This window comes from Xylocopa sonorina, chromosome 13 (assembly GCF_050948175.1).
Source record: "Xylocopa sonorina isolate GNS202 chromosome 13, iyXylSono1_principal, whole genome shotgun sequence".
Classification (NCBI taxonomy): Eukaryota; Metazoa; Arthropoda; class Insecta; order Hymenoptera; family Apidae; genus Xylocopa; species Xylocopa sonorina.
This window is the reverse complement of record NC_135205.1, coordinates 6340723-6365108: the sequence shown is the minus strand read 5'-3', so window position 1 is coordinate 6365108 and position 24386 is coordinate 6340723. Positions and strand designations below refer to the sequence as shown.

Sequence of the window (24386 nt, the reverse complement as noted above, 5' to 3'; positions counted from 1 at the left end):
TAATGAGGCGCTAAAGAGATCTCAGGATTATGAAGGTATTCCATAAATATGCAATTGAATTTACGTTCTCAGATTAAACAGCCGTTCGATATGTTAGTGGCCGTATTGAAGAATCCGTGACGTTTCCTATTTACCGTCGCGAGGGGGCAATTTTCCTTAATAGCATACAACAGCATTCTTACCGGCGCGCGATATACACGCTCTATTCGCACGTAATATTACATAACAACGCAACGAAACGAACACCAGGCTGAACGACGCTTTCGAATGGGCGAGACCATGCAAAAGCCGGCATGTCGCGTTCGTGTTCTCTTTCTAGACGATAGGGAAGACAGTTCACTGAAAACAGTTTATTATTAATAGATATACCTCGGTTTCCCGAGCGCGTTGTCGGCTTTATTTCGAGGTTAGTCTGTACTGAGTTTTTGAACCGTACGTTTTATTCTCCTTACTGCATGGCCCTCCCTCCCTCCTTATACCCCTTCCCGTAGCCACGGCCCGACCATTCCTTCCTCAGCCCCTGCTGAGCGGTTGTCGTTTTCCTTTTGCCTCCTCCCCTCTACTCTTCTCTTAAAAACGAGACTCCGCGCGCCACCGACTTTCCGACAAAGGAATAAAGAAAAGAAACAACTAGCCACGCTACGCGGTTGAGGATGGCATGGCAAACCGTAGCACAGCGCAGCACAGCACGGCATAGCGTGGCATGGTGGGTAGAGACTTTCCGTACAGGGAGAGCAAGGGGGTACTTGCCGAACCAATGGCGTAGATACTCGGGGTACCGTCTCCAGGCACGTTTTCCTTTTCTATAAATCATTCTAATTTCATACTTCGTATCTTTTAGATTGTCATCATATGGACGGCAACTTTAATTACCTTTGGTATACATAGGTAGCGCTCTTTCACTCGCTAAAATGCAAAGTCTCGTTGATGTAAAATGAAAATTAAAGGAATTTTAGTACTTTACGTCCTAATTGGTGAAATAACTTTAATTGTTATGCATACTTATTAATATGATTCTCTACAGGTTGGTGAAACGTTGAAAATAAGTGGTACTTGATGAGTAAAAGGACGAGTGATGACCTTATTAACAAATCACGTTGAAGGAAGACAGAAGAAATTGTCGTCGAATGTCGTGTATATGTAACGAAGTGCTGTTCGGTAAAGTTCATTCATTACATTGTCAAAGGTGACGCCTATGTTTCTTCTGAAACACCGCTAGGAGATAATAGCGTGCGGGTACAGTCTCCAAAAAGAATATTTCTCATTTATCTCACTACACTACTACATTTACGTGTTTTAACCTTGAATAACTGAAAAACAAATAATAAAACGTTTAAAGAGCATGGACATTTGTACTAACTTTTCAAAATTATGTTGAAGTTCAAGAACGATATAAGTGAACTCATCGTACCGAGTTGTTTTCCTAAGCATCGACGTACTGTACATCACGATTCAGTAAGTTATTGAAAATTACACAAAATTATTCAAAATTTTTTAATTTGTAGTTGTATTTATTCCACCTTCATAATAATCTAACCTTATCACTGTTCATCTATCAAATTCTAATGTGATATCTATTTTTAATAGGATTATCGGCAGATGTAACAGGAAATCTAGTATGACCCTCGATAAATAACTGCAATCTACCATTGAAGTATTAATTAGGATAATTGTCATTAGTATTTCTACCGGATAGAAGATCAAGACGCGAGGCGAGTAAAAAGGAAAAATGATCCCAAACCATTATTCATCGGCTTGAGTTTGCTGCGACGAAAAGCACAGTGGTGGGTTGTGCGTCATTGCATCGAATTATAGGATTTCTGTAATGATTTCGGTGAGTGCGACAATTTTGTTTGCAGGAACAATTTGATACGAGGGTCCTTTCGTTAGGGAAGTTCGATCTTTTAAATCTCTCGAATTGTTTAAAAGTGATGTTCTCTATGAGCGAATTGGGGCAACGTCCGCGAGCTAACGGAGGCGTAAAAATCCGGCGACGGTCTGTTTGTGACAATGATAATCGAAACCCTTAGGAGGTCCTTCCGATTCCCTTTTTACGCATGCCGTTCGATATCGCGGCGTCGACATCTAGTGTCGTCGTAGACCACGTTGAACCATCATCGGCTTCCTTCAAAACCCCACCAGCCGCGCGAAGCTATCCTTCTTCGCCACTCTCATAGACCTTCGCTGGACAAAAAGGAAGGAGAGAAAAGCAAGGAGAAAAGGAAAGTATACGCGTGGTTAGTACGACAAAATGAGCGCGAGGGTAAAAGCGGGAAGGGAGGAAAAGGGACAGAATGTAAGAGGAAGAGAGATGCAGACAAAAGGAGACACAGAGAGCGAACATAGCGAATAGGATAGGAAACATAGAAAAGGATGAACGTGAAGAGAAAAGAAGAGAAAGGCAGATCGAGGAAGATGGAAATACTGGACGAAGAAGGGTATAGGGCAAAAGGGAGATAGAGAGTATGTAACTAGAAGGAGGAGAAAATGGAAAGGAGAGGTATCTGAAGGAAAAACAGAGAGAAGCTGACCAAAGCAGCGAATGGAAGGGTGGTGAAAGAGAGACGGACAGAAAGAGCGTGAATCGGAGGTTTCGAGCCGCGCCTCCTACCTTCAGGGCCCATGTATCCACGGCTCGGCACTGTTGACGACGCAGCGCCCTATGGAGGGGGAAAGGGAATTACGGGGAACGTGGTTTAGGCAAGAACGATCGGCCGTAGTCGTAGTCGGGCCACGAGTCGAGCGATGTCGTGTGACCGACCACTCTCGTTGCGGCCGCGTTTCTTTCTCTTGCGACGCTTTTATCTGGATTAAACACGACAACCGAGTGTTGTTCTTTTCGCGGCTGTGCGTACAACTAAATTCTGTGACAGGAGTGCGAGCATGCGAGCACGAACGTTCCGCCGTTGCGTCGAAAACACGACAAACGAGAGATAGAAAAAACAAGTAGGCGGATTGGGCGCTGACTGGGTCGCTCTCCCCAGGCTTCGAACGTTACACAACCCTAAAAAACACGTGTTTGTTCGTACGGTGCGTGTCGCACACGTCGATTATCGTGTGATCGGTCGACATCGAGCGAGCAACTACCAGGAGGGTATGAAGTTCGCGGAAGTGTGTTTGTTTTCCAGTTTCTAGCAGTGCTACGGGACGGGTGTACACCGTGCACGAGAAATCGGGCACGACGAATGATCATCAGGTGAAAACAACTGTGCTTTTTCCATCGAGGACGGCGGTATTCTCGGGAATGTGACATACGGCCGCTGTCGCGACGCGAAAGGAACAGGAAGAATTTAATACGAGTGACGAGTTTGAAAAGAAAAATAGAAACAAAGTGGCGGAACAAGAAGCCTGGAAGGAAAGTGTGCGCAGCGTTTGCGGATGCATGAGGGTCTCATGGCTACCGGATTCGTAAAGTGGTGGCGGGCAAGGTTCCTCGCTGGCTATAGACCCTTTTCTGGTAAGCTTCTATAATTCTTTCTGTCCCTCTCTCTCTCTCTCTCTCTCTCTCTCTCTCTCTCTCTCATTCTCTTCCTTTATTTCATCTATACGTATATTCTTATCTTTTGCATTATTCCCCTGTCTTCTCCCTTCGTACTCTTTGTCATATGCACACACGAGGTATCGATATTCATCGAAATCGCGATGTAGAGATAGATCGAAATGTAACATACGGATTTGTCCGGTCGATCCGGTTATAGACGTGATATTTTGTGTCCGAGTTGGGAGGCGCGCGGTGCGTGTTCCTCGGTGATGCTGCTGCAGCATGACAGAAGTGGATCCCACGTGGTGTTACGTCATGCTTGCATTTTTCTCACCCGTTGATCTATAATTGTGTTCCGCTTGTGTTTTTGCAATGTTATCCTGTCATTCTCACCTCTGTTTTTGAACTACAGGGAGATCAAGAATTTTAAATACATTGTGCAACGAAATTGAAACCGAATAAGCAATTAAATACGCAAAATGAGAATACCAAGTGCAAGATATACTTCACACATAATATTTGTAAGTTTACTTCGATAAAACAAACGTACAACTACGTCTAACGGAAGACCAAGCTATCTATTCGTTAAGAGGAAGGGTAAAAATAAAACGGGTTAGTCGTGTTCTAGAATCCGAAAAATTTTAATTGATATGACCTCTCGTTCCTACATCTTGCAAGTGCATCGTTCAAAATTAGGCGGTCGTTTGTTTAAATGTGATGACGATTTATCGACCAAAGTTGCAGCACTAAGATTAACTAAAATCTCTTATGGATACTCGAAAATCGTTACTAACGGTATGCAACTAATTTTCAGTTAGCCTGCTCCTGTTTTCGTTGCCTCAAGAATATAAAATCTACAAACCCAAGAGACAGCTCAGTAATATTACAAGCAGTAAACCAATTGGAAAAGAAAGGAAGAGGAAGTAAGAAAAAATGAGTGAAATTAAAGCCACGGAACGATAAACAGATGGATTTAAATGCAGCAAATGTGTTTTTCGAAGCTGGCTGTTGCATCGTCGGCAACGGAACTGGTCGAAAATCGCCCGGGCCGTCTCGCTGGGCGGTGAATGCCGCTTTTGAAGTTCTCCCGATCACCGCTCTCTTACGGCCTCCTCTTTACGGTTGCTTTCTCGTGCGTCGCGAGGCAAATTTTCATACGAGTCGAGAGGCTGATGGTAAGAGGCAGATTGGGGGGAAGGTGGGGAGGATGGAAAGCTGTTGCGTCGGCAAATGATAAAAGTTACGAGCCGAGCAAACAGAAAGGGGTGATTTACAAAGAAGAATGCAGAAGCCGTTTGTCTCTCGCTCCCCCCGTTGCTTTTCATTCAAGAGGGCGCAAAAGCGGTACGGTACACACGGTATAAACACACGCGTGCGCGCATACGAGCACGTAGACGCGTAGTGCGCGTAATGTACACGGTAGTGCACGAGAGGGAGGGTCGCGCGTCAAGGGTGGAGTTTAATTATCGGGACCTTGCGAGTTCGTTACATACATTAGTCCGATGGTTAGATAAAAGGCGTTCACGGTTATTCTTTATTCGTTTGATATCAGCGCAAAGATTATTCTCTCTCTCTATGCCCTATCTTTCGCCTTTGTTCCTCTTCGTCTCTCCGCGTCCTTTTATCGTATCTTCCCCTTTCTATCTCTTTTTCTTTCTCTCGACGATTTCCCCCTCTCCTGACCGTTCTTTATCTCCCTTTTTTCTCCGCCGGTACGCGCTCAGTGTCTTGGGTCTTTAACGCTGGCCCCACGAAAGAGTTACGGGCGTAATTACCACACGGCAGGTATCATTATACGCGTATATGCGTCCGTTTCTTTATGCAGATACGATTATCCAGACTTTTTCTTTTTTTTTTTCTCTCTCTATTTTTCTCCACTCTCTTTTTTGTTTTTGTTTTCTGTCCCACGATCGGTCTTCGCTCTTCCTTTCTTCATTTTCTTATTTTTCTTTTTTCGTATGCGCGCGTGCATGCTCGCTTCCTTGTTTCCTTCCCTTTCTTCTTTGTTGTTTTCCTCCTTTCTTCTTTTTTTTTCTTTTCTTCTGTTTACGTTGCTCTTGAGTAATTGAAATTAGCGGTCGGCTCCGTTTATTACGCGTTTCGTATCGCTAATTATCGTTGCTCAGCGGTCCCTTTGATGCCGACGGTTTTAAGTATATATTTTACTGGAATCACGCTGCACCGGCTTAATGATGTATCGCGCGAATTAAGATAAAAGCGGGGAGCCTCCGCGGAGCCGAGGAGACCACGGCAAAGGGATCGTATAGAAGGGAAACGTGTAACCGGTGGCCAAAGCATTCGAAACATTCCCGGCTACTCGGGACTCGAATCGCCGTGAAACTCGTTTTATCGGGCCCTGATTATTATTCTTGATCATTCCTTTAATATTTCGGATGTAATTGCTCCGCCGACTCGGAAGAGAATCCGATTCGATCGGGTAGTTTAAATAATTCTAATGCTCGAGCACTTTGTATTCCTGCATCCGATGTATTTTAATTGGAGCCTGAATACTTTTTACTTCTTATCCGATCGGAGTAGAATTCGCGGTACTTGTCTTTAAAGGTATTTAATACGATTCTGCCCTCCTTAACTGAAATTTCCTGTATGCAAAATCAGAATGCCTTCTATAAAGTTTTCATCTAGATACATTACGGTATATTTTCACAGCTGTTGAAAAATAATAGTGGGCTATGCAGATTCGTGTTTACTATGCAGATTCAGTACCTATTAATCAGTATTCCGAGCTGACTGTAAAGCTTATTCTTTCTAGTGTTGGTTAGTGTAGAACTCGTGTAGGACGACTGTCTGTTATGCGAAGAAAGTAAAACTCGCGGTAATTGAACTGCTCGTCACATTACTCTAATCGTTACGAAAGAAAGAAGTGGCCGAGGTCTGTTAGATAAAATCATTACCTCAGAATCTCTTTTTCTTTTCCTACGTGGGTGGGAAAACGATCGTTTCGATAAAATTCTAAATCTGTACGTCTGGCATTGTCTCTGTTTTCAGCGATGCACTTTCCCGCGGCGCTAAAAACTTGGGCTTGCGAATTCTTTTATGCAAAGCGCGCCCCATGCATATCGCCCAGTGGTGTGTCGTGTTTCATAGATGTTCATTTATGCACGACGGTTGCGTAAAGGCATCTTTTGAACGTTTCATATCGTAGAGGCGCTTTTACGCGGACGCGTGTGTCTAGGTAACGGTAAACGGCGGCGTAATGCAGACGCATTAAAGATACATTATGCTTCCTTCGTTTGCGAGCGTGCAAAACGTTTCTGAAATAAACGGCTGGATATGGATGCGTCCCCGTTCCCCCTTTTTGGTGGCAACTTTCGTTAATCCGTCCGGCTCTCGCTCGTATCGCCTTCCACACCGAGCACGAATAATTTTGGTCGAGCAATAGAGCGAATGCATTAAAGATAATTGCGCTTTTATGCACGGAATCCGGTCCCTCCGTAATTACGGAACAGCAGCCCTTTGATCTGTAATTTATGCGTTTAAATGCATCCGCATCCATCAATCTCTAGACACGCTTCCGTCGATTAAAATTTTTCCTATCCTTCTTGCTCGATTTTAGAATCTCTAGCCCCAGAACAACCGAGCCGTCACGCGAAATCCTCAACGGGGCGGAGTTCTTCGAACCCAAACATTTTCTTCCACAATTACGTGGTCTTCCAACTACGCGAAAAGTCCCTAACGTCCCCACGTTGTTCGACTTTTTTTTTTTATTATTTCTCGTCGGCAAATAACGGTCCCTAGGCTTTCTAAGTTCACGGGCGAAAAAAACGTGATCGCGAGGGATCGGTTATGGTGATCTGTTGTGTTTATTTCTGGGTTATTCAAAGTTACATCCCCTTCAAAATACATAGTCCGAAAATACTTGCTACACTCTGTAACTTAAGTACCGAGTGGCACTCAGAAACTGACTATAAATACAGGCCTTACCGTGGCGGATGTTACTTTGATACCTTTGAGATTCTGACTTTTGTTTACGAGCGATGCCGGCGCTCGACCGTAGATAACAGTTTCATTCTCTTTGATGAGAAGTTCATGCACGCGAAACAAGACTATATGGCGCGAAATATAACGAGCCCAAGCGCAAGGGAACTAACCACGCCTCTGGCCCTACGTTTATCGTGTTTCGTACAATCCCGATTTCCTTTACTTTTACTGCGTCCCTTCTATTATTTCAGTAAATACTAACAGAGCCTAATTTCGTCTCTATCTGACTCGCTTTCTTAGAATCCTCATAATCCCCGGTTGTACGAGTTGCTTTAGGATTGTTATTACACTCTGGATTTTATATTTACCGGGCGTTATATTTTATAATATGCCTAATGTAATCGATATGTTCCACGAACGATCGTTCACGATGTTCCACGTATCTACAGTCAGTCAGAAAAGTCTACGTGTGCGATCTAAATATAAGATTTAACGTAGAGACGTAAGTATATGCATATATGCATGCATACAAATTGAAATTTAGAAGGTGCGTGGAAGATTTGCGCGATTGATATGGTAAAGGAGAGGGTTCACTCGGTATTACTGAATGGTTAACAATCGTTTGATTACAGTGGTTGGTAATACGGAAGGCAGCGATTCGGAGGAACTTCTTGGCGGTGTCTCGGCACCTTGTAGCGGCTCACCACCGGAATCCCAGCCAATTTTGTTAGAAACTGAAGCACCGCAGGTCGCGGTTGACGCTTCCACCAGCCCTACACTGGTCACCGGAAATGACGAACAACCGAGCGCTAGTACAACGAAGCAACTCAGTTTCGAGGTATTATTAACTCTCTTCCCTGTTGAAAAAAAAGTAAAAGTCGAAAGGGATGTCTACGTCTTTTTATTCTTTACCATCGTGCGACTTGTTTCTGAGTTTTGAGAACGATACCTCTTCGACGGCCAAAAACAAAATTATCGGTATCTTGATGATCGTAATTAAATTCAAGGCTTAACTAAAATAGCTGGAAACCACGCTCACATCCTCATGCGCAGGTGTTCCCTTTCGCATACAGATTGACGGATTATATGTAGATGTACGTAATAGTAAAGCGTTTGATTCCTCTGTAGGAATTCGAATGCGACGTTTCGGTAGCAGAGGGCGATCGAAAGCGGCAAGAATTCTCGTTCACCCTGTACGACTTCGACGGCCACGGGAAGATAACAAAGGACGACATAGCCGGGCTGGTCACTACCATTTACGATACCCTGGGCGCTTCCATCCAGGTACCACCGTGCGGCAGTAAGACGATTAAGGTGAAATTGACTGTGTCGCCGGACCAGAGAGCCAGCCAGACGCGAACGACAACAGCAGGCGGCTGTTTAAACGCGTCTACTCAGCCGGCGACGAGCTTTTCCGGAAATTCGTCCTGCTGCCATTTGAAGCACGCGTCGTCCTGCAACAATGCCGGGCAGCACAACGCCGCGCACGGTTTACGTAGAGTTCCTAGAAGGAGAAGGGTGCCACGACACCGTTGCCAGGTAAGATTGATGCCCCTTGCGAGGCGAGGATTCGAGGCCCGGCTTTTTATGGAGCCGCGTCCTCTTTCGTAACCCGGCAATTCTAGAAGCTAGAGGCGGATTTATCATCCCTGCCTTTCGAGATTTATAGCTCGCGAGTGAAGAGACTTTTTTTATGCGTTTTTTCGCTCCCCTACCCCCCTTATATTTTTCTTTTTTATCGATGTTAGACCAGATGTGTACAGGGGTCCTTGTGGATTGACTTTTTGTTGTTGCGGTGTACGAACCCTTGCCGGTGAATGAAATAGCCGTGTGTTTTTGTCTGGCTGTGTTGTATCCGTTTTTCTGAATGCAAGGCAGCGTTCCGCATTATGAAAATTGATTAGTTCGTACAGTCAATTGAAATTATTTAATAAAGTGGAAATGAAAATATTCTTTTCGTTTGTCATTTTAGAACGAACAGAAGGAGGTGGATACTCACAGCGAGGATGACGGTGAAAACGCGCGAACGAATCGAATAAAGCAGGAGCAATTACGCAGAAGGGTGGGGCCCGTGCCTCATTTACCATCACCCTATTCCAATAGCTCCGAGGGTGATATTAGCGATGACAGTGATGTTTCGCCCGCAGTTTCCCCCTTGGCGCCCCTCCTCACAACTAATCAGAGAAAACGCAGTGGTGCCTTACAAAGGCAGCAGCTCTTGGAAATTATTCAGGCGAACATGGAAAAGAATAATCTCAGTTTTCATACGTCAAGGTACGACGGCATTCGCTTTCATCAACCGCATAGATAATAATGGTGACATTCTCTTTCAAAGGAGAAGGATGAGAGCATACTTGAATGGATACTTTGCAACGTATCCAAATACGGTGGTCGCTTCGTTAGAATAATCTCGTTTACCGTTTCTTTTTCTAATTTTCAAGTATTCTTTTCTGTTGTCATAATTCTAGTATTACATTTTTGCTCCGAAATGAAAGGAATAATAAAAATATTATCGCGCGTTTGTCAATTAAGGAAACGACATCAGAACGAGCAACTGCGCATTCCATCTCAAACCCCGCACGTCGAGTCCTCACCCCACTACAATCAGGATTGTCGTTCACCGTCGGAGTCCCGGCCTACGGCGACTGCCTACCACAAACCAATCCGGGAGAAGCCTCAGGGTTTCACGTCGTTCTCCAAGGTACCTGCAAAGTCACGGGGTAATCTGAGGAAAACGCGGACGCAATACGGGCACCATAGAAACGCCACCGCGCAACCACCACGAGCGTACGTTCAGCCTCAAGTTTTGCCAAGAACCGTGATCAATCCAAACGTGTACACGGATCAACAAACCACGACCGCACCTAACGCGAATCGTAATAACGGCGGCAATCTGACCAGCCCGAACAATCAGAATCCTATCAATCAGACCACGACAAGCAATCATAACGTTCCGCGTAATGAAACGCAATTTGGGCAAACGCAGCAATGCGGTAAATCAAGCAAGAAACACCAATTGAAGCACGCAACCAGGGAACAGGATCAGGCTAGAGCTATGGTGCAGGTCGTACGTTGGCTGGAACGGGAATTCTCGCAGAACGCGGCTGCGAGCACAGGTCGCAAGCACGTTCACGAACACATTCATCATCATTATCATCATTATCACACGGAGGCGCTTGTTTGATTCGTTCCTCGTTCGAGGAGTCTTTGCGCGAGTTTCACGAAATGCATCGGCGACTGCGTTAATCCTCGAACGATAGAATGGAGACTGATCGATCTGTGTTGTTCCTTCAGAGATTTTTGTCTGATTGCTAGCTGCTTGAAGTCTATCGATTGAGATCATCTTGCTTGAGGTCAGCTGTTGAACATTTGGAACTGTACTCGAGATATATCTATCGATAACGTTGTATATTGACTTTTGTAGTAACTGCAGTGTATCAGTTTCGATTAAGAATCAAATTACTTATTTTACCTAGCAACTTTAGGATTGAGATACTAATTCCAAATATCGAAATGCGTAGAAGCATAAAAGGAGAAGGAAAGAAGTTCCTGCGGAAGAATATTTCAATTACGAATACGTGGTTAATGTTAATTAATGGACAGGGAAACATCAACGTTATTAAATGTTTGTAAATTTTGGTACATAAAGATATTCACTGCCATCTTCGAGTCGACGATCGTGGACGTGGAAGAAAACTCCTCGAAGTTTAACTTAATGGATTTTTCTTGCACATTTGCGATATCGAACCCAATTTGAACATAGACTAGAATCTATGACGAATCAAAGCGCATGTTTAAAAATGATGACTCAAACTGCTTTGGATCGTCATTGGCACCGACTAAATAATATATTTCGAGAAGTTTTATTCTCGAAACGTATAATCGTGTTCATCTTATCCTGTAGGGATCGTTAGTTATTTATCACATGGTATAGGTCAATCTTTTCTTATTTCCATTTCGAACCTCCGCAGCACACGAAAGCATGAATGATATTAGAGAGTATATGTTACGATGCTATGTGCTATGAATAGTATTGCAAAGATCGAAGATGATACCAATGATCTATCTGTATACCGAAGTGCTTACTACGAAGGTTGTTATTTCCAACACTTTAACGGTTTCTCACTGGCGTAATGCTCGACATTTACATTCACATATACATCCATATATGACGACAGTTCTTTTTTGTACATAGACATATACAATATGATCAATTTTACTAATTTAATCAATAATTTTTTATAAACATTGTTGTTATCGAATTTTTATTAGAAGGAAGAATCTTTTAATTCTCCTTTAAATTTATCACGTGTGTACAAAACCGTATGAAATTCCCTATTTTAATTCGTGTAACATTTTTTAGTACAAAATGCATTTTATATTTTACACAGGAATTTTATTTTAATGAAATGACTATACAAACGATTTGTTCATTAGAATGATAACTTTACAATCGATTCGTTCTATTTATAATAAATGGCGTTATTTCAGAAACAGTATTAGTGCGTAACAATAATGTAATCACTTTACAGTTACCTAGGGAATCAGCGTACGAATGAAATTTCGTAGAATTCCGAATATGTATTCAGAACAAAAATTCTCGAGAGCTAAAAATATTCTAAAGTCTTAGAGGGAAGAACTAGGAGTCGGTATATTTACATAAGAGACAAAGTGCTTTTCTGACTGGAGCTTTCTTGCTGAGAGTCGGAACAAAGTTTCAACAAAGTATCTGTCCATTCTATCGTTTAACGTTTAAGATAGAATCGACGGACACTTTTTTGCGACATTCTGTAATTTATAGTCGAAGTGTATTTATTAACTGAACTATAAAGTAAACAAAATATAGATAAATATTTAATCAAAATATATTGGAAGGTATTGATTGATTGCAAAGTTTTTAGTACATCCATTTATCACTTAGCAAGTAAATATTTATTGAATTCACGGACTCGTTCCATGAATCATGCCTTGATTCTTTTAATATTTTCAGATTTTTGTGCAGTTACTTCAGGAAATTATATAAAAAATAATTTTATCTTCTATTTCAACGTTTCGTATTTAGGTGCTTGCAATCGTTCAATATCTTTCTCGATTTGATACTCAGCGTTGTAATTTTTACGAAAACTATTTGAAAGTTATTCTTGCGTAAAGATTACAGCACGAATCGATGGTGCTTCTATATTCCAACGAATACAATAGTATATCCCATAATGACGGTAATCATCATTTCCTTGTATTTATACGGTGGTATTTCTCGACAATACAAAAAAGTATTAAGATAGTGTAATTATAAGAGAACAATTGTGAAACAGTTCATGTTTTTAAGATCTATTTTTCTGTTTTACAGTTGATAAAACGAATTGCAGGAAAACATAGTTTGTTTGTCACAAGCTTTAATTTATTGCTGAAAAAGAATCACTATTTCTCACGATTTTTTACATATATATTACGATTTTTCCACTTTCTTATGCATACATTTTTTAACGTTAAATGGTAAACGATACGTTCCTTACAAAAAATTTAATTAGAACGCGTAGTTATTCGAATGATGACGATCGATGCTAAAAACGAAATTTAAGCATACGAGTGATGGAAAATTTCTATCGTCAAGAATCAATAAAAGAAGTATCACGTATACGTACCTTCTGAGACTTGAAACATTGAGTACATAAGGTGTTTTAGAGCAAAAAAAGGAAGTAATGTTGAAAAGTGTGGACTTGCTAAGAGTGCCTTGTCATATCTGTTACTACGCAAGTATTAATTATTGAATCTCATTTTACGAAGAACACTTTCCCAAATTCAAATGAATCGATTGAATATTAAAACAGCTACAATAATTTTCACTCTAGCGGTATATTATTAAATTACGTATTCTTTTATTACTATTCGGAAATGCATGATGTTTAAGATTTTAAATATATTTAACTGGAATTGTTATGGATATTTTTCAATCTGATTACTCGGCGAAGAGGGGATTATAATTAATAATATTTATTAATTACGATGGATATATATTACTAACAATAACGATTAGATACGACGACAACTGCTACTTTGTACATTTATAAGTCTTGGATGGTGGTGCCTGTCCAGAGACATGTAATTTTCTATTGATCTTTGTAACCATTGTAGATATTTTGTGTAATGTATTTTTTATTGATATTTATTAAAAAAAAAAAAACATTTTGATACTATATATTACTGGAATTCGTCTTGGGATTCATTCTCTAAATAAGTAGATCAATAAAGCCTCGAAATTATTTTCACTCTTCTGTACACGCTTCTCCTTTATCCATTTTTATCTATTATATTATTGAATTTAAAATGTATTATCGATCACGGTTCTTTTGTGAGATACTAAATTAATAAAATTGTTAGTTTTTTAATTATGTTTTTATTCTCTGTTACTCCGTCAGAACACTATATTGTAAGATACGTAGCGGATCACTTGTAACAAGTAGATTGTTCGAAAATTTGAAAAGCCCACCTCCAGCGCATGCTCAAACGTCACGGTACGTTTCTCAGAAAATCATATGGTTAGGCAGACTGTCACATAAACAAGAAAGACATGACGATGGACGCTCGGAGACGAGACAGAGAACAAATTGGGTTATGCGGCGTTGACAGAGTTTGGGGAAAATCGCCAACGCGAATCGCAGAGTAAGAAATTACAGTGTTCCTATCTAATATCAATAATTTTAATTATGTTACTCTTATTTTTACTGGTAGTATCGTTTCACTGTGATAAATTGTTTGTGCACGATAAACTTTCTCGTTTGATACAGTTCTGACGAAGATGAAGAATTTGGTAAATATAAAGACAGTATCACACCAAAGGACAGAAAAAGGAAACAAGAGATGAAGAAGAAGGTATAAATGAGTAGTTTGATGTTCAAATATTTGATGTAAACTATGCTAATAGAATTTATTGCTATTGTAGAAGAGTAAAAAATTAAAGAAAGAAAAGAAGGAGAAGAAATCCAAGAAGGAGAAGAAGAAGAAACGTAAAAAGAAAAAGAAGAAGTCAGAGAGCAGCTCTGATAGCGAGTCAGAAGAATTGGAGTGGGTGGAAAAAAATGGTGTTAATGATCAAGCGAAGGTTAAGAAAGGATCAAGTTCGGATGAAAGTGGTGACGAAGGTGCAATAGGACCAGTTCAGAAACCACATGTGACATTGTCAGCTAAAGACTTTGGCAAAGCTCTTTTGCCTGGTGAGGGTGCTGCTATGGCAGCATATGTCGCCGAAGGGAAACGTATACCTAGAAGAGGTGAAATTGGTTTGACTTCGGAAGAGATTGCTGCATATGAATCTGTTGGTTACGTTATGAGTGGTAGCAGGTAACATATCTATATAAAATTTTAAAAAATAGCAGGTGTATTTTTTGTACAAACATATCTTCATATCTATTTTATTTCTTAGACATCGACGAATGGAAGCTGTTCGTATTCGTAAGGAGAACCAGATTTATTCCGCCGATGAGAAACGGGCTTTGGCTATGTTTAGTAAAGAAGAACGGCAAAAGAGAGAAAATCTTATTTTGGGGCAATTCAGAGAGATGGTTAATCAGAAACTAGCTCAGGAGCAAAAAAAGAAGTGATGTAACTATTTCTCTCTTGTATAAATGGATAATTTATCTTATTTGATATAATGTATATAAATGTTTTGAATGCATGGTATTTGTATGTATGTAGTATGCATACATAAAAGTATGTGTAAATATTTAATCGATTGATTATACATCTCTATATCGTATAAAACAGTAAGGATAAAGTGAGGAATTTTTATTTTAAATGATTGAAAGCACTTTATTAACAATTACATCTACATATATTAAAATATGATTGTAGCATATTACACTTTATACTTTTTGATTACTTTCCCAGTCCAACCAGCCTCCGACATAATTATAAGCACTACAACATGAATAAATATGTTAAAGCAGTAGTGAAGAAAGCATATCTAGTTGACATTTATGTTTAAAAATAGGTAAATACTTTTCATAGCCAAGTTTTAGAATTTCTTCTTGAACCATACTGCTTCTTTTTCCAGATCTACAGCTTAGAATAATTTTTGTATCTTTCAAAGGTTTCTCTCTATTGAACTTTTCTTTAAAATCTTTATTGGAAAGGCTTAACAAAGTGTTTGCAACTTCTCCCACTATAATGATAGAATTTAATAATATTTATCTAATATTTTGACCAATAATTTCAAATTCACCATAATTAATCTAACGTACTTGGTATATGAATGCTTCCAGGTAATTTTCCAGTTTCATCAATTTCTTCTTTTTCCCTAACATCGATAATTAAAACGCTATCATCATTCTGAGCTTTTAAAAGTTCATTGTAATCAACATTAAGGGATTTCTTATTGTCCTCAGACATGGTTTTAATATCAGTATTGACAGGTGTTGAAGTTGAAAAATGTGAAGTCAGTACTAAAAAATAGCACACTTGATACATTCCAAGTAAAATTTTATCTTCATTATAAAACATATCACCTGATACTATGCACAAACTAGTTTTAAAAAATGTAACAAACAAATGATGTAAATTATTAATGAGGAAATTCACAAACGCTTCTACATTTCAATAGTATTGTGTAAATTACCATTAGAGGAAGGTGTCTTATATGAAGTGGTTTTCAATAATTTATCATGAGTAAATATTTGTGGTATAACATAAGAGTTCTGATACAACGATTTGAACGAAGTACATTTATAAAATTTTTGCAATTTGCTGGAATTCATAATTATTTTACGAGTAGTGAACATTTCTGGTCTGTCCACAATTGTGCAATTGCAATATATGGATTGCAAATAAAATACTAATGCGATGCAACACAGTAGACACACATTATGCACATATGAGAGTGCCCTAAGTTAAGCTGCATTTTAAAATATTATAATATCCATAAAAGTAGTAGTCTATTTCTTGAATGATTCCTTGCTGTGATATAATCGTATTTCTTCGGAATATCAAAGATAACGATATCGATATCAACTTCTTTTGAGATAACTAATATCGGATGCTACCTTTATGAATGGAGATGATTTAACTATCCGCGATATCACAATTTTGTCACAGTGAGATCACTGTAAGAAGTAAGAGAGAGAAAGACATATAAGAACGCTATAGGAAAGAGTGAGACAGACGATATGGACCCTACTCTAGAACCCGTGGCGCCATCTCGGTGAAAAGTGCTCAAACTGGTCGCTCAGCGGTACCGACAGTGAAGTAAACTAGTGAGAACTACTAGCGCCATCTCTTGGAAAGCTGCTGAAACAAGGTCGGTAATTAGTTTCAGTATTTTCCGCAGAGATGGCGCTAGTAGTTCTCAGTAGTTTACTTCGCTGTCGGTACCGCTGTGCGACCAGTTTGAGCACTTTTCGCAGAGATGGCGCCACGGGTCACAAAATAATCACTGCCGTTAATTAACATTTAATACCGTTAATTTTTTGTTTTTTATTTCTCGAGTCATTCTGAATTATACCGAGGCCATAAGAAGTGTAATCAAGTTGTAATCAAGAGTTTTTTAACGACCATGTTATGACTCCCGGTCTCATCGGTGAAAATTACATGAAATGTGCATATCTGTTCGTTCCATATCAACGGAGAAATGGACTTTAGACTATTTTCAATTTAGTAGTTACGTGTGAGGAAGGCTGAAGAATCATCTGTGAGAAATATATTATGAAACAAGTTTAATTGTAGTCTTTAATTTTTTTCAACGATCTGTTTATTAATCTGTTTAATAATTTACAATGGCTCGAGTGCTCGTAGGTGTGAAAAGAGTTATCGATTATGCAGTTAAGGTAGATATCAATAAGACAATTAAAGATTCCATATACTCTAGTTATAATAACTTATTTCAGTTAAATACACGTAGCATATGTAGCTTTCCATTGCTTCTATTTTTATTATAAATTCTAATTCGTTTCATTTTCAGATTCGTGTGAAACCTGATAAGACAGGCGTGGTGACAGATGGAGTAAAGCATTCGATGAATCCTTTTGATGAAATTGCAATTGAAGAAGCTGTACGGATGAAAGAGAAAAAATTGGTACAAGAGATAATTGCGGTTTCATGCGGACCAGCACAATCCCAAGATACGATAAGAACTGCACTTGCGATGGGTGCTGATAAAGGAATTCATGTTGAAATAAGTGGATCCGAATATGATACTCTCCAACCGATTCATGTCTCCAAGATCTTGGCTAAGTTAGCTCAAGAGGAGAAGGCAGATTTAGTTATTGTTGGGAAACAAGCTATAGACGATGATAGCAATCAAACAGCACAAATGATTGGAGGTGTCTTAGATTGGCCAACTGGAACATTCTGTAGCAAAGTAAGTTCCAATGATATTTAAAAATTTTCTATTAATTTTAATTAAATATTTTACGTAACAGATTGAGAAGACTGATGGCGAGCTAAATGTTACACGCGAAGTTGATGGAGGCTTAGAAGTTGTTAAGATAAAAATGCCAGCAGTATTGAGTGCTGATCTTCGTCTTAACGAGCCTCGATATGCCACACTTCCAAATATTATGAAAGCAAAGAAAAAACCAATTAAGAAAATGACACCGAAAGATCTTGGTGTCGATACTGCTGCCAGGATCGATATTTTGTCGGTCGAAGAACCACCAGTTAGACAAGCTGGTGCTATTATACCAGATGTTGATACATTGATTACTAAATTAAAGGAACGTGGGCATGTATAATTACAATTGTAACCAGAAGACCTATGGCAAAAACGTATATCGTTATATTTTACATATATTATATTTTTTATTGAACTTTGTTGTATATAGAACAATTTTTTATACATCATATAAGATACTGTATGTTAGACTTGAATAAAATTTGTTTCGCATCAAATAAAGCGGTAGGTCCCTTCATGATATAACTGATATTTTTAATGAAATAACATTTTATATATATTCATATATCTCTTTGGTAAATAACATTAGCTTTCTATATCGATTTTGTACTTCTACATTTTTACACGTTATTATTTTGTTTCACCAGCTATTATTTCCTTAGGCTTATACAATGCGTGGAATGATTTTATTATTTACTGATTTTTTATAACGATAAAATAAATTATTATTAAACGCATTAGTAACAGTGTTTCTACACATATACATATTACATATTATTAAACAACATAACTTGTACAAAATTTGTTCGTTTTATTCTCTTTTTTCATTGATAATACTTCTGAATATATAATGTCATTTTTCTCTTAAAGTACCACACATTGTTTGGCTACTAATCGTCCTGTACGAAATCTATGAGAATATATATATATCTTCTTCAAAAACTATTATACTAAAATATTAATTCGTACATTCTTTTTAAAGACACATATTCTAAATCCTTTATACATAGAAAAGGTAGAATTAAATGCCAATACCCGTATTTAGTATTCTACAATACTTAACTTAATCCTTTTAAATAATACGAATAAGTCGACTGGCATTTTTTATTATTTGATAAATAACCCAACCCAGAGAATAATTTTTCTTAATGCTCTTCTTATTTCTAATGTACTTTGAATAAACTAAAATGCATAAACTAAACCAGTTATTGTATCGAAACAGTCTTTTATGAGTAAGCTGCTCTTGCATCTTAAAAGATAAGACGGAAAAAAACTATATTTAAAATGTTAATTACCTCTTATAATAATACTTTCCAATCAAACCTGGTATTACTAGTGTGAGTTATAGGTGGAAATGGAGGTGGATGAAGCTGCCAACCATCTAATCCTTCGCGTGCTGTTAAACACGCTAAATACGGTACTCTCTGAGCTAATCTAGTAACCTCAGAGGCTGGAGGTATTCTACCGCCTGTTAATTGTCTGGTACATGCTGCTAAAGAAGCAGCGTGAGCTACTATTAAAATATTTCCCACTGTATTCTCAATAATTCGTTTGATTAATTCGTAACTTCGTTCATAATACTGGGCTGCATTCTCTTTCAATGGAAGCTCCTTTGCTTTAATAACTGGTTCATAATTTTTGTCTATATTGAAACCTGCTTTTATTAATTCTTCGGATGTCATCCAAACTGGTACACCGTTTGGATACCATGCCAACCATTCTATAAGACCTGGCTCTATTTTCATCGGGATGTTTAAATCCAGTCCTTTCAAAATATGAGTCAACGTCTGTATGCATCTTAACGACGGAGATGTAAAAGCCACGTCTATTTTAATGCTAGACGATTTCATAGCTTCACCTACCAAACTTGCTTGCACTTCACCTACGGTTGTTAAAGGACTATCATTTCGAAAGTCTTGTATATTTCGTGACGGTATTTCCTTTGGCATATTTAAGTCTCTACGAACGTAGGACCCATTCGATTCGAAACAATAACGAATCCATGCTCCAAATGTGAAGTCTACCCTTTCTCCATGACGACATATGAAAATCTGTCTTAAGGAACTTGGTGGAGCTTCGGAAGCCTCCATCTAAAATATCGATAAAAAAAGAGCGTAAAAAATTGGATTCTTATGCCTGAATGAATAATAAATAATTAATACAATTTACTGGTTCATCAGTTGTCGCTACACCATCAGGAGTGTCTATAGAATCACACGATAACAATACTGGTGGTTTACGATTCGGAGGTATTTCTTCTTTTCCTATAATTTCATTTTTATTGTCAGTAATTGGTATGGTAGCATGCAGGGTCCACGAATCAGATTCAGCTGTACGCTTTGTATGATTCAAAGGTAGATGACCCGAGATACCAGTCAACCAAGAAGTACCTTCTACCCAACCATCTGTAGATACGCTACATGCTCCTTCTGGAATGTAAATATAATCTCCGACTCTTAATTCTAATTCATCGTGTTCTCTAGGCATATGAGGATGCGTTACTTTATGTACATGTGCATTCTGCAGTCTAGGATCCCTGGAATATAATCTAAGTTCCCAGTTAGTTGGGCATGCGAGTGTAAATTTCTCTACCATCGAACGTAACTGTTGGTATAAATTGCTGGGAAACTGATAGGCCAATGTTAGATGAAAAGATTTTACTTGAGGTTCGCCAGAGATACCCAAACTTGAAAGTTTATTCACGTAACGAATGGCAATGTGTTTCAGCCAATCTGTATTTACTTGTTTAACAAACAGGCCCATAAAATTAGGAGAAATGTAAGTTTCTAATTCAATATTTTCTGGTAACTCAGATTGATTAATTGTAGTTTCAAGGGCATTCACTAATTCTTCCACAGATTCATCCGGGGCCTGTAAAAGATAAGTTTATATTACTTTCTGGATTCAATTAATATACTCTAATATATTGTCATACTTTAAAAAATGATACAAGTGTAACATGCGGCATATAATTATGCGCTCCATTCCATATAAGTTCTTTACTTTCTGACCAAAATCTGGCAAGCTGCTCCGCTAATTCACCCGTAGGGCAAGCGTACAAAACATATTGTCTGTGGGTATCTGAATCCAAAGTTGGATCTCTGACATGAGCCACTAGCCAATCGGATGCAAGTTGAACACCTCGGTGTCCTGTAGCAGCCAATGCTTTCTCCCTGCGCACCAAAGAATATCCATTTCAGATCAATCATTACAAATTATACAATCGGTATAATAAAAGTTCAGAATGTAGATAATACGACATAGAAGGGCGCGCAAGTATGTACGTTTAGAGCATGATAAAAGAAGGAAAAAATTAATAATAAAACTTAGTTTGACAGCTGTTTGTTTACAAGTGAGTGGACTGCATTCGCTTGTAATTGTTTGCGCTAGAATAAAGAGATATCGACAATGTTTTGCTGTCGTTGTATAATACTTACGCTCGATGTTTCGGGAAACCCAACTGTAAAAGCGTTTGCAACGGGGTTAAATGTTGTTTGAAAATTTTCGTTGGAGTTGGATTTTTTCGCGGCGGTAACGTCGCCATGACGGTACATTACACCTGAGTGGCTGCTACCAACATTGTTCCAAGGAATCTTTTTTCTGCTCTCATATCGAATCGAATCGAAGATTCGATTTTCAAATTTGAAACGTTTTTTTTATTCTCATGGCACTCAAATTTTCGTTTAACGATGTTAACGGTTGGCTAGAACGACGAAGCTTGTACGACGAAGGTGCAAGAGAAATATTTCTTGCAATTGAATTCTCGAAAATTACATTTCAATCTGTACAATGTAAGAAAATCGCTGTACAATCGGGAAGGGAAACATTCTAATTCGAATAACTGTATTTTATTTGTTCATATCCAACGCATACTTTGTAACAATTTCAACAATGGCACACGACCCGATACATTGCGTAAAACTAGCGTAGGAAACAGCGATATGTTTTCGTACGTTGATTTGTTACAACAGTCGATTACAAACATTCTTCACGCTGTAACATCACGATAGAGAAGTAAAAAAAGAATATTACGATTTACATTTCCTCGAGGGTTGAATAAACTTTATTTTTTACAAGGCTATGACAGGCCGTTTTAATCGATTTGTCATTGTAAATTCTTTTTTTAATTGTCACGTTATTAATTGACTTCGCGCGTGATATATTATATTCTGGTTTTCGAATAGTTTTTATAACTTCATTCAGCGATAGATACCAGAATTCGATTCGTTTGCCTAATGTAGAGATATCAATGTTCGCATTTATAATATTTTTCAGAAATAGTTTTATCCAGAGATAAAATTGCAACGACAATTTTATAAGATTTGTACATGAAATATTGAAAGAATTGAATAACATTGGTACCATATGTTAGGAGTGCTTTTTGCTGATGAAAATATATCAAAGTTTCTGCGATATTAATCTTAAAATTCCTTTATTCGTATGAAAATTATAAAATCCCAGAGAAATTTAAACAACCCTCGTGTTAATGCATATTAGTACATTAGGTACAGAATTATATGTGTATACACGTTGTATATAAAATAGAACGCATTTAACTTTGCCATTCGTCGGAAGTGGTCGAGAATCTCGATCGCCTTACGAACTTGTGAAACATTCGAATTTATCCATTACTGTACAAACATGAGACTCGAGTCTTTCGTAACTATTGAATTCCTTAAATTACACATATTGTTCATCTGTCGTTTTCGTTCCAAGTCGCTCGTTTTCACGTTGGAAAGCAAGAAATTCGAAAAATTTTATCATTTTTACTATAAAGCGAATTAACGAACAATATCATTGAATTTCCGTATCGAATGCGACGGATCAGAAATGCTACGAAAGTAAGAAACGCTATTTGACGCATGGATGTGACAATAATACAAAGAAACGGAATAATTTTCGAAACAAAATAGATACTCCGTCATATCTGGCTATTTTAACATTTCGATAAAATATATTTCATACTTGCTCGCTAATATTTCAACAATGCGTGGTGCGATATTAAAAAGTTTGTGCATCACTTGAACGCGAATGCCGTTGCTTGCATTATCCTTGATTGTTTTACATATTCCACTTTAATTTACATAATCCCTGGTATTAAAGTAAATTTTACATACATGTGTTTTACCATTTGACTCGTAGCTTTTTGGGGAGCTGCGAATTTCTTATTACGGGAGTAAATCGTTTGCGATACTCGTTTCTTGCGATTACTGCACGTGGAAACACGAAGATTGTATGCAATTTCCATCTTCGAGTAACGTATGAGTCGTTTTTCGAATATCGAAAGATATTGAACGAAGTTCAGATAAAATGTTTAATTGCTTTTTATGGCGGCATAAAACGAGAAAATTAAGTATTAACTAATTACACTGCAGTTATACGGTTTATGAATAATAATTCTGCACTTTTTATTAATAAAGATTCTATATTTCCTTAAAAAATTAATAATCTTTCAATAGTATAAGTGATATAAAGTCGCTTCGAATCGACGGCAAGGTGAGCTATAATAGGAAATGAAATGCTTGACTTCGTATTAATTCGTTCGACTAGGTCAGTACTGCAAACTTTATAGAGGTAGAAGATTAAATCTGAAATTTCCAACGTATGATAAATGCATGGACGTAAAATAACTGTACGCACGTATTTCGACGGGCGTGTACGGATTTTGGCATAAGAATTTTTCGCATTAAAAATTACGCACGGATCGTACTATCAATTTTTCTTTCTTATGGCAGTCCATACAACTATTTATTGCTCAAAACAATTTGTTGCTCCGATTGGAGAAAATTTGGCAACTTCACTACTTCTCGATAGGACATTACAATTTATTTAAAGATCTCAATATAACAATTGTCGTTTCAATCCGCCGATATTATTTTGAGCAATGTCTCAATATAGAAATTAAATGCTGATTACGTTATTGCACATTTCAGTGACTAGATACGATCGACTAGCATGATCCATTAAAAAAAACAGTTCAAGAAATTTATGATGCGTTTATATTAATTTTAGACAATTCATTCTGTCGAGCACAGATAATATGTGCTTACAAGTAAAATATTAAGGTTCGTTCTTGAATTCTTTCCGCATATTTCAATTCTCTACGAAGGCACTATTAAACAATAGTAACTAGATACAAATGTATAAAGATTCGATACTTTAAAAAAGACACTACATACTCGTTTTACCATTTTTCGATTAAACTAAGTTTATCAGAATACATCATACAAGAATTTTGTGATTCAACAAGATCGAGGGATTTATTTAACATTTATTCACAGTGTATTTTTTGAAGTACGTAGAGCAAGAGTAGTTTTTAAGGTATTTCGATGAAACGAGAAGCAAAGAGCAATTCTTGGCAAGCTTGACGGCGTTTCCCACGTATCGATAGTACTATCCGTGTAAAAATCATAATTGTAGGTGTATTATAAAAAAAATATACAAGCTCTCCGCGTGTTATCTATCACAAGCTGACAATTTATTTTCATACTGTGTAAAATAGAGATTGTGTGATTAAAAATACTGTTAAAGCAACTTGACTGACAACAATGCTTGGCTTATCATTATTCTGCAGTGAAATGATTA

The 24386-nt window shown here is 38.1% G+C and overlaps 5 protein-coding genes and 1 long non-coding RNA gene across 9 annotated transcripts; 4 read left to right on the top strand and 2 right to left on the bottom strand.

The window, feature by feature from the left end:
- Nucleotides 1–577: 577 nt before the first annotated feature.
- Nucleotides 578–1871, top strand: LOC143430185 (uncharacterized). Of its 2 annotated transcripts, none has more exons than XR_013102612.1 (3): nucleotides 578–706; nucleotides 842–1158; nucleotides 1588–1871. It is a non-coding gene; the product is annotated as an uncharacterized LOC143430185 (long non-coding RNA). The 2 variants fall into 2 exon arrangements; XR_013102611.1 differs by having other exon boundaries at nucleotides 842–1236.
- Nucleotides 1872–1920: 49 nt separating this feature from the next.
- On the top strand, nucleotides 1921–12723 carry Nkd (NKD inhibitor of WNT signaling pathway naked cuticle). The gene is made up of 5 exons (XM_076906328.1): nucleotides 1921–3457; nucleotides 8053–8258; nucleotides 8549–8959; nucleotides 9393–9694; nucleotides 9953–12723. The coding sequence occupies exons 1-5, from the start codon at nucleotides 3379–3381 to the stop codon at nucleotides 10602–10604; spliced, it is 1650 nt and encodes a 549-aa protein (XP_076762443.1). The 5' UTR covers nucleotides 1921–3378; the 3' UTR covers nucleotides 10605–12723.
- A 1250-nt stretch (nucleotides 12724–13973) lies between these two features.
- Nucleotides 13974–15155, top strand: LOC143430352 (NKAP-like protein). The gene is made up of 4 exons (XM_076906581.1): nucleotides 13974–14080; nucleotides 14206–14290; nucleotides 14361–14758; nucleotides 14841–15155. Exons 1-4 carry the CDS (start codon nucleotides 13989–13991, stop codon nucleotides 15016–15018), a joined length of 753 nt encoding a protein of 250 aa, XP_076762696.1. The 5' UTR covers nucleotides 13974–13988; the 3' UTR covers nucleotides 15019–15155.
- A 44-nt stretch (nucleotides 15156–15199) lies between these two features.
- On the bottom strand, nucleotides 15200–16236 carry LOC143430355 (rhodanese domain-containing protein CG4456). Its single transcript, XM_076906586.1, has 4 exons — nucleotides 16032–16236; nucleotides 15658–15858; nucleotides 15416–15578; nucleotides 15200–15334 (listed from the first exon to the last, which is right to left on the bottom strand). Exons 1-4 carry the CDS (start codon nucleotides 16192–16194, stop codon nucleotides 15280–15282), a joined length of 582 nt encoding a protein of 193 aa, XP_076762701.1. The 5' UTR covers nucleotides 16195–16236; the 3' UTR covers nucleotides 15200–15279.
- An 850-nt stretch (nucleotides 16237–17086) lies between these two features.
- Nucleotides 17087–18302, top strand: Etfb (Electron transfer flavoprotein beta subunit). Its single transcript, XM_076906366.1, has 3 exons — nucleotides 17087–17235; nucleotides 17370–17768; nucleotides 17830–18302. Exons 1-3 carry the CDS (start codon nucleotides 17185–17187, stop codon nucleotides 18139–18141), a joined length of 762 nt encoding a protein of 253 aa, XP_076762481.1. The 5' UTR covers nucleotides 17087–17184; the 3' UTR covers nucleotides 18142–18302.
- A 291-nt stretch (nucleotides 18303–18593) lies between these two features.
- Epp (Ecdysteroid phosphate phosphatase) lies at nucleotides 18594–21367 on the bottom strand. Of its 3 annotated transcripts, XM_076906349.1 has the most exons (5): nucleotides 21239–21367; nucleotides 20737–20974; nucleotides 20192–20672; nucleotides 19971–20065; nucleotides 18594–19891 (listed from the first exon to the last, which is right to left on the bottom strand). In XM_076906349.1, the coding sequence occupies exons 1-5, from the start codon at nucleotides 21343–21345 to the stop codon at nucleotides 19100–19102; spliced, it is 1713 nt and encodes a 570-aa protein (XP_076762464.1). In that variant the 5' UTR covers nucleotides 21346–21367; the 3' UTR covers nucleotides 18594–19099. The 3 variants fall into 3 exon arrangements, with proteins under 3 accessions (XP_076762464.1, XP_076762463.1, XP_076762465.1); XM_076906348.1 differs by having other exon boundaries at nucleotides 19971–20672; XM_076906350.1 differs by lacking the exon at nucleotides 21239–21367 and having other exon boundaries at nucleotides 19971–20672; nucleotides 20805–20917.
- Between the last annotated feature and the right edge of the window lie 3019 nt (nucleotides 21368–24386).

What these genes read in the sequence shown, in the direction of transcription:
- Nkd (XM_076906328.1), top strand. Translation starts at nt 3,379, where the DNA reads ATGCATGAGGGTCTCATGGCTACCGGATTCGTAAAGTGGTGGCGGGCA. An exon ending in TGGCTATAGACCCTTTTCTG is followed by an intron (nt 3,458 to 8,052) that starts GTAAGCTTCTAT and finishes GTTTGATTACAG; the next exon opens with TGGTTGGTAATACGGAAGGC. An exon ending in TGCCACGACACCGTTGCCAG is followed by an intron (nt 8,960 to 9,392) that starts GTAAGATTGATG and finishes TTGTCATTTTAG; the next exon opens with AACGAACAGAAGGAGGTGGA.
- LOC143430352 (XM_076906581.1), top strand. Translation starts at nt 13,989, where the DNA reads ATGACGATGGACGCTCGGAGACGAGACAGAGAACAAATTGGGTTATGC. An exon ending in TCGCCAACGCGAATCGCAGA is followed by an intron (nt 14,081 to 14,205) that starts GTAAGAAATTAC and finishes CGTTTGATACAG; the next exon opens with TTCTGACGAAGATGAAGAAT. An exon ending in TACGTTATGAGTGGTAGCAG is followed by an intron (nt 14,759 to 14,840) that starts GTAACATATCTA and finishes TTTATTTCTTAG; the next exon opens with ACATCGACGAATGGAAGCTG.
- LOC143430355 (XM_076906586.1), bottom strand. Translation starts at nt 16,194, where the DNA reads ATGTTCACTACTCGTAAAATAATTATGAATTCCAGCAAATTGCAAAAA. An exon ending in TGGAAGCATTCATATACCAA is followed by an intron (nt 15,579 to 15,657) that starts GTACGTTAGATT and finishes CTATCATTATAG; the next exon opens with TGGGAGAAGTTGCAAACACT. An exon ending in CTAAAACTTGGCTATGAAAA is followed by an intron (nt 15,335 to 15,415) that starts GTATTTACCTAT and finishes TTCATGTTGTAG; the next exon opens with TGCTTATAATTATGTCGGAG.
- Etfb (XM_076906366.1), top strand. Translation starts at nt 17,185, where the DNA reads ATGGCTCGAGTGCTCGTAGGTGTGAAAAGAGTTATCGATTATGCAGTT. An exon ending in TTATCGATTATGCAGTTAAG is followed by an intron (nt 17,236 to 17,369) that starts GTAGATATCAAT and finishes TTTCATTTTCAG; the next exon opens with ATTCGTGTGAAACCTGATAA. An exon ending in CTGGAACATTCTGTAGCAAA is followed by an intron (nt 17,769 to 17,829) that starts GTAAGTTCCAAT and finishes TTTACGTAACAG; the next exon opens with ATTGAGAAGACTGATGGCGA.
- Epp (XM_076906348.1), bottom strand. Translation starts at nt 21,345, where the DNA reads ATGGCGACGTTACCGCCGCGAAAAAATCCAACTCCAACGAAAATTTTC. An exon ending in GGTTTCCCGAAACATCGAGC is followed by an intron (nt 20,975 to 21,238) that starts GTAAGTATTATA and finishes TTTGGTGCGCAG; the next exon opens with GGAGAAAGCATTGGCTGCTA. An exon ending in CACTTGTATCATTTTTTAAA is followed by an intron (nt 20,673 to 20,736) that starts GTATGACAATAT and finishes TATCTTTTACAG; the next exon opens with GCCCCGGATGAATCTGTGGA.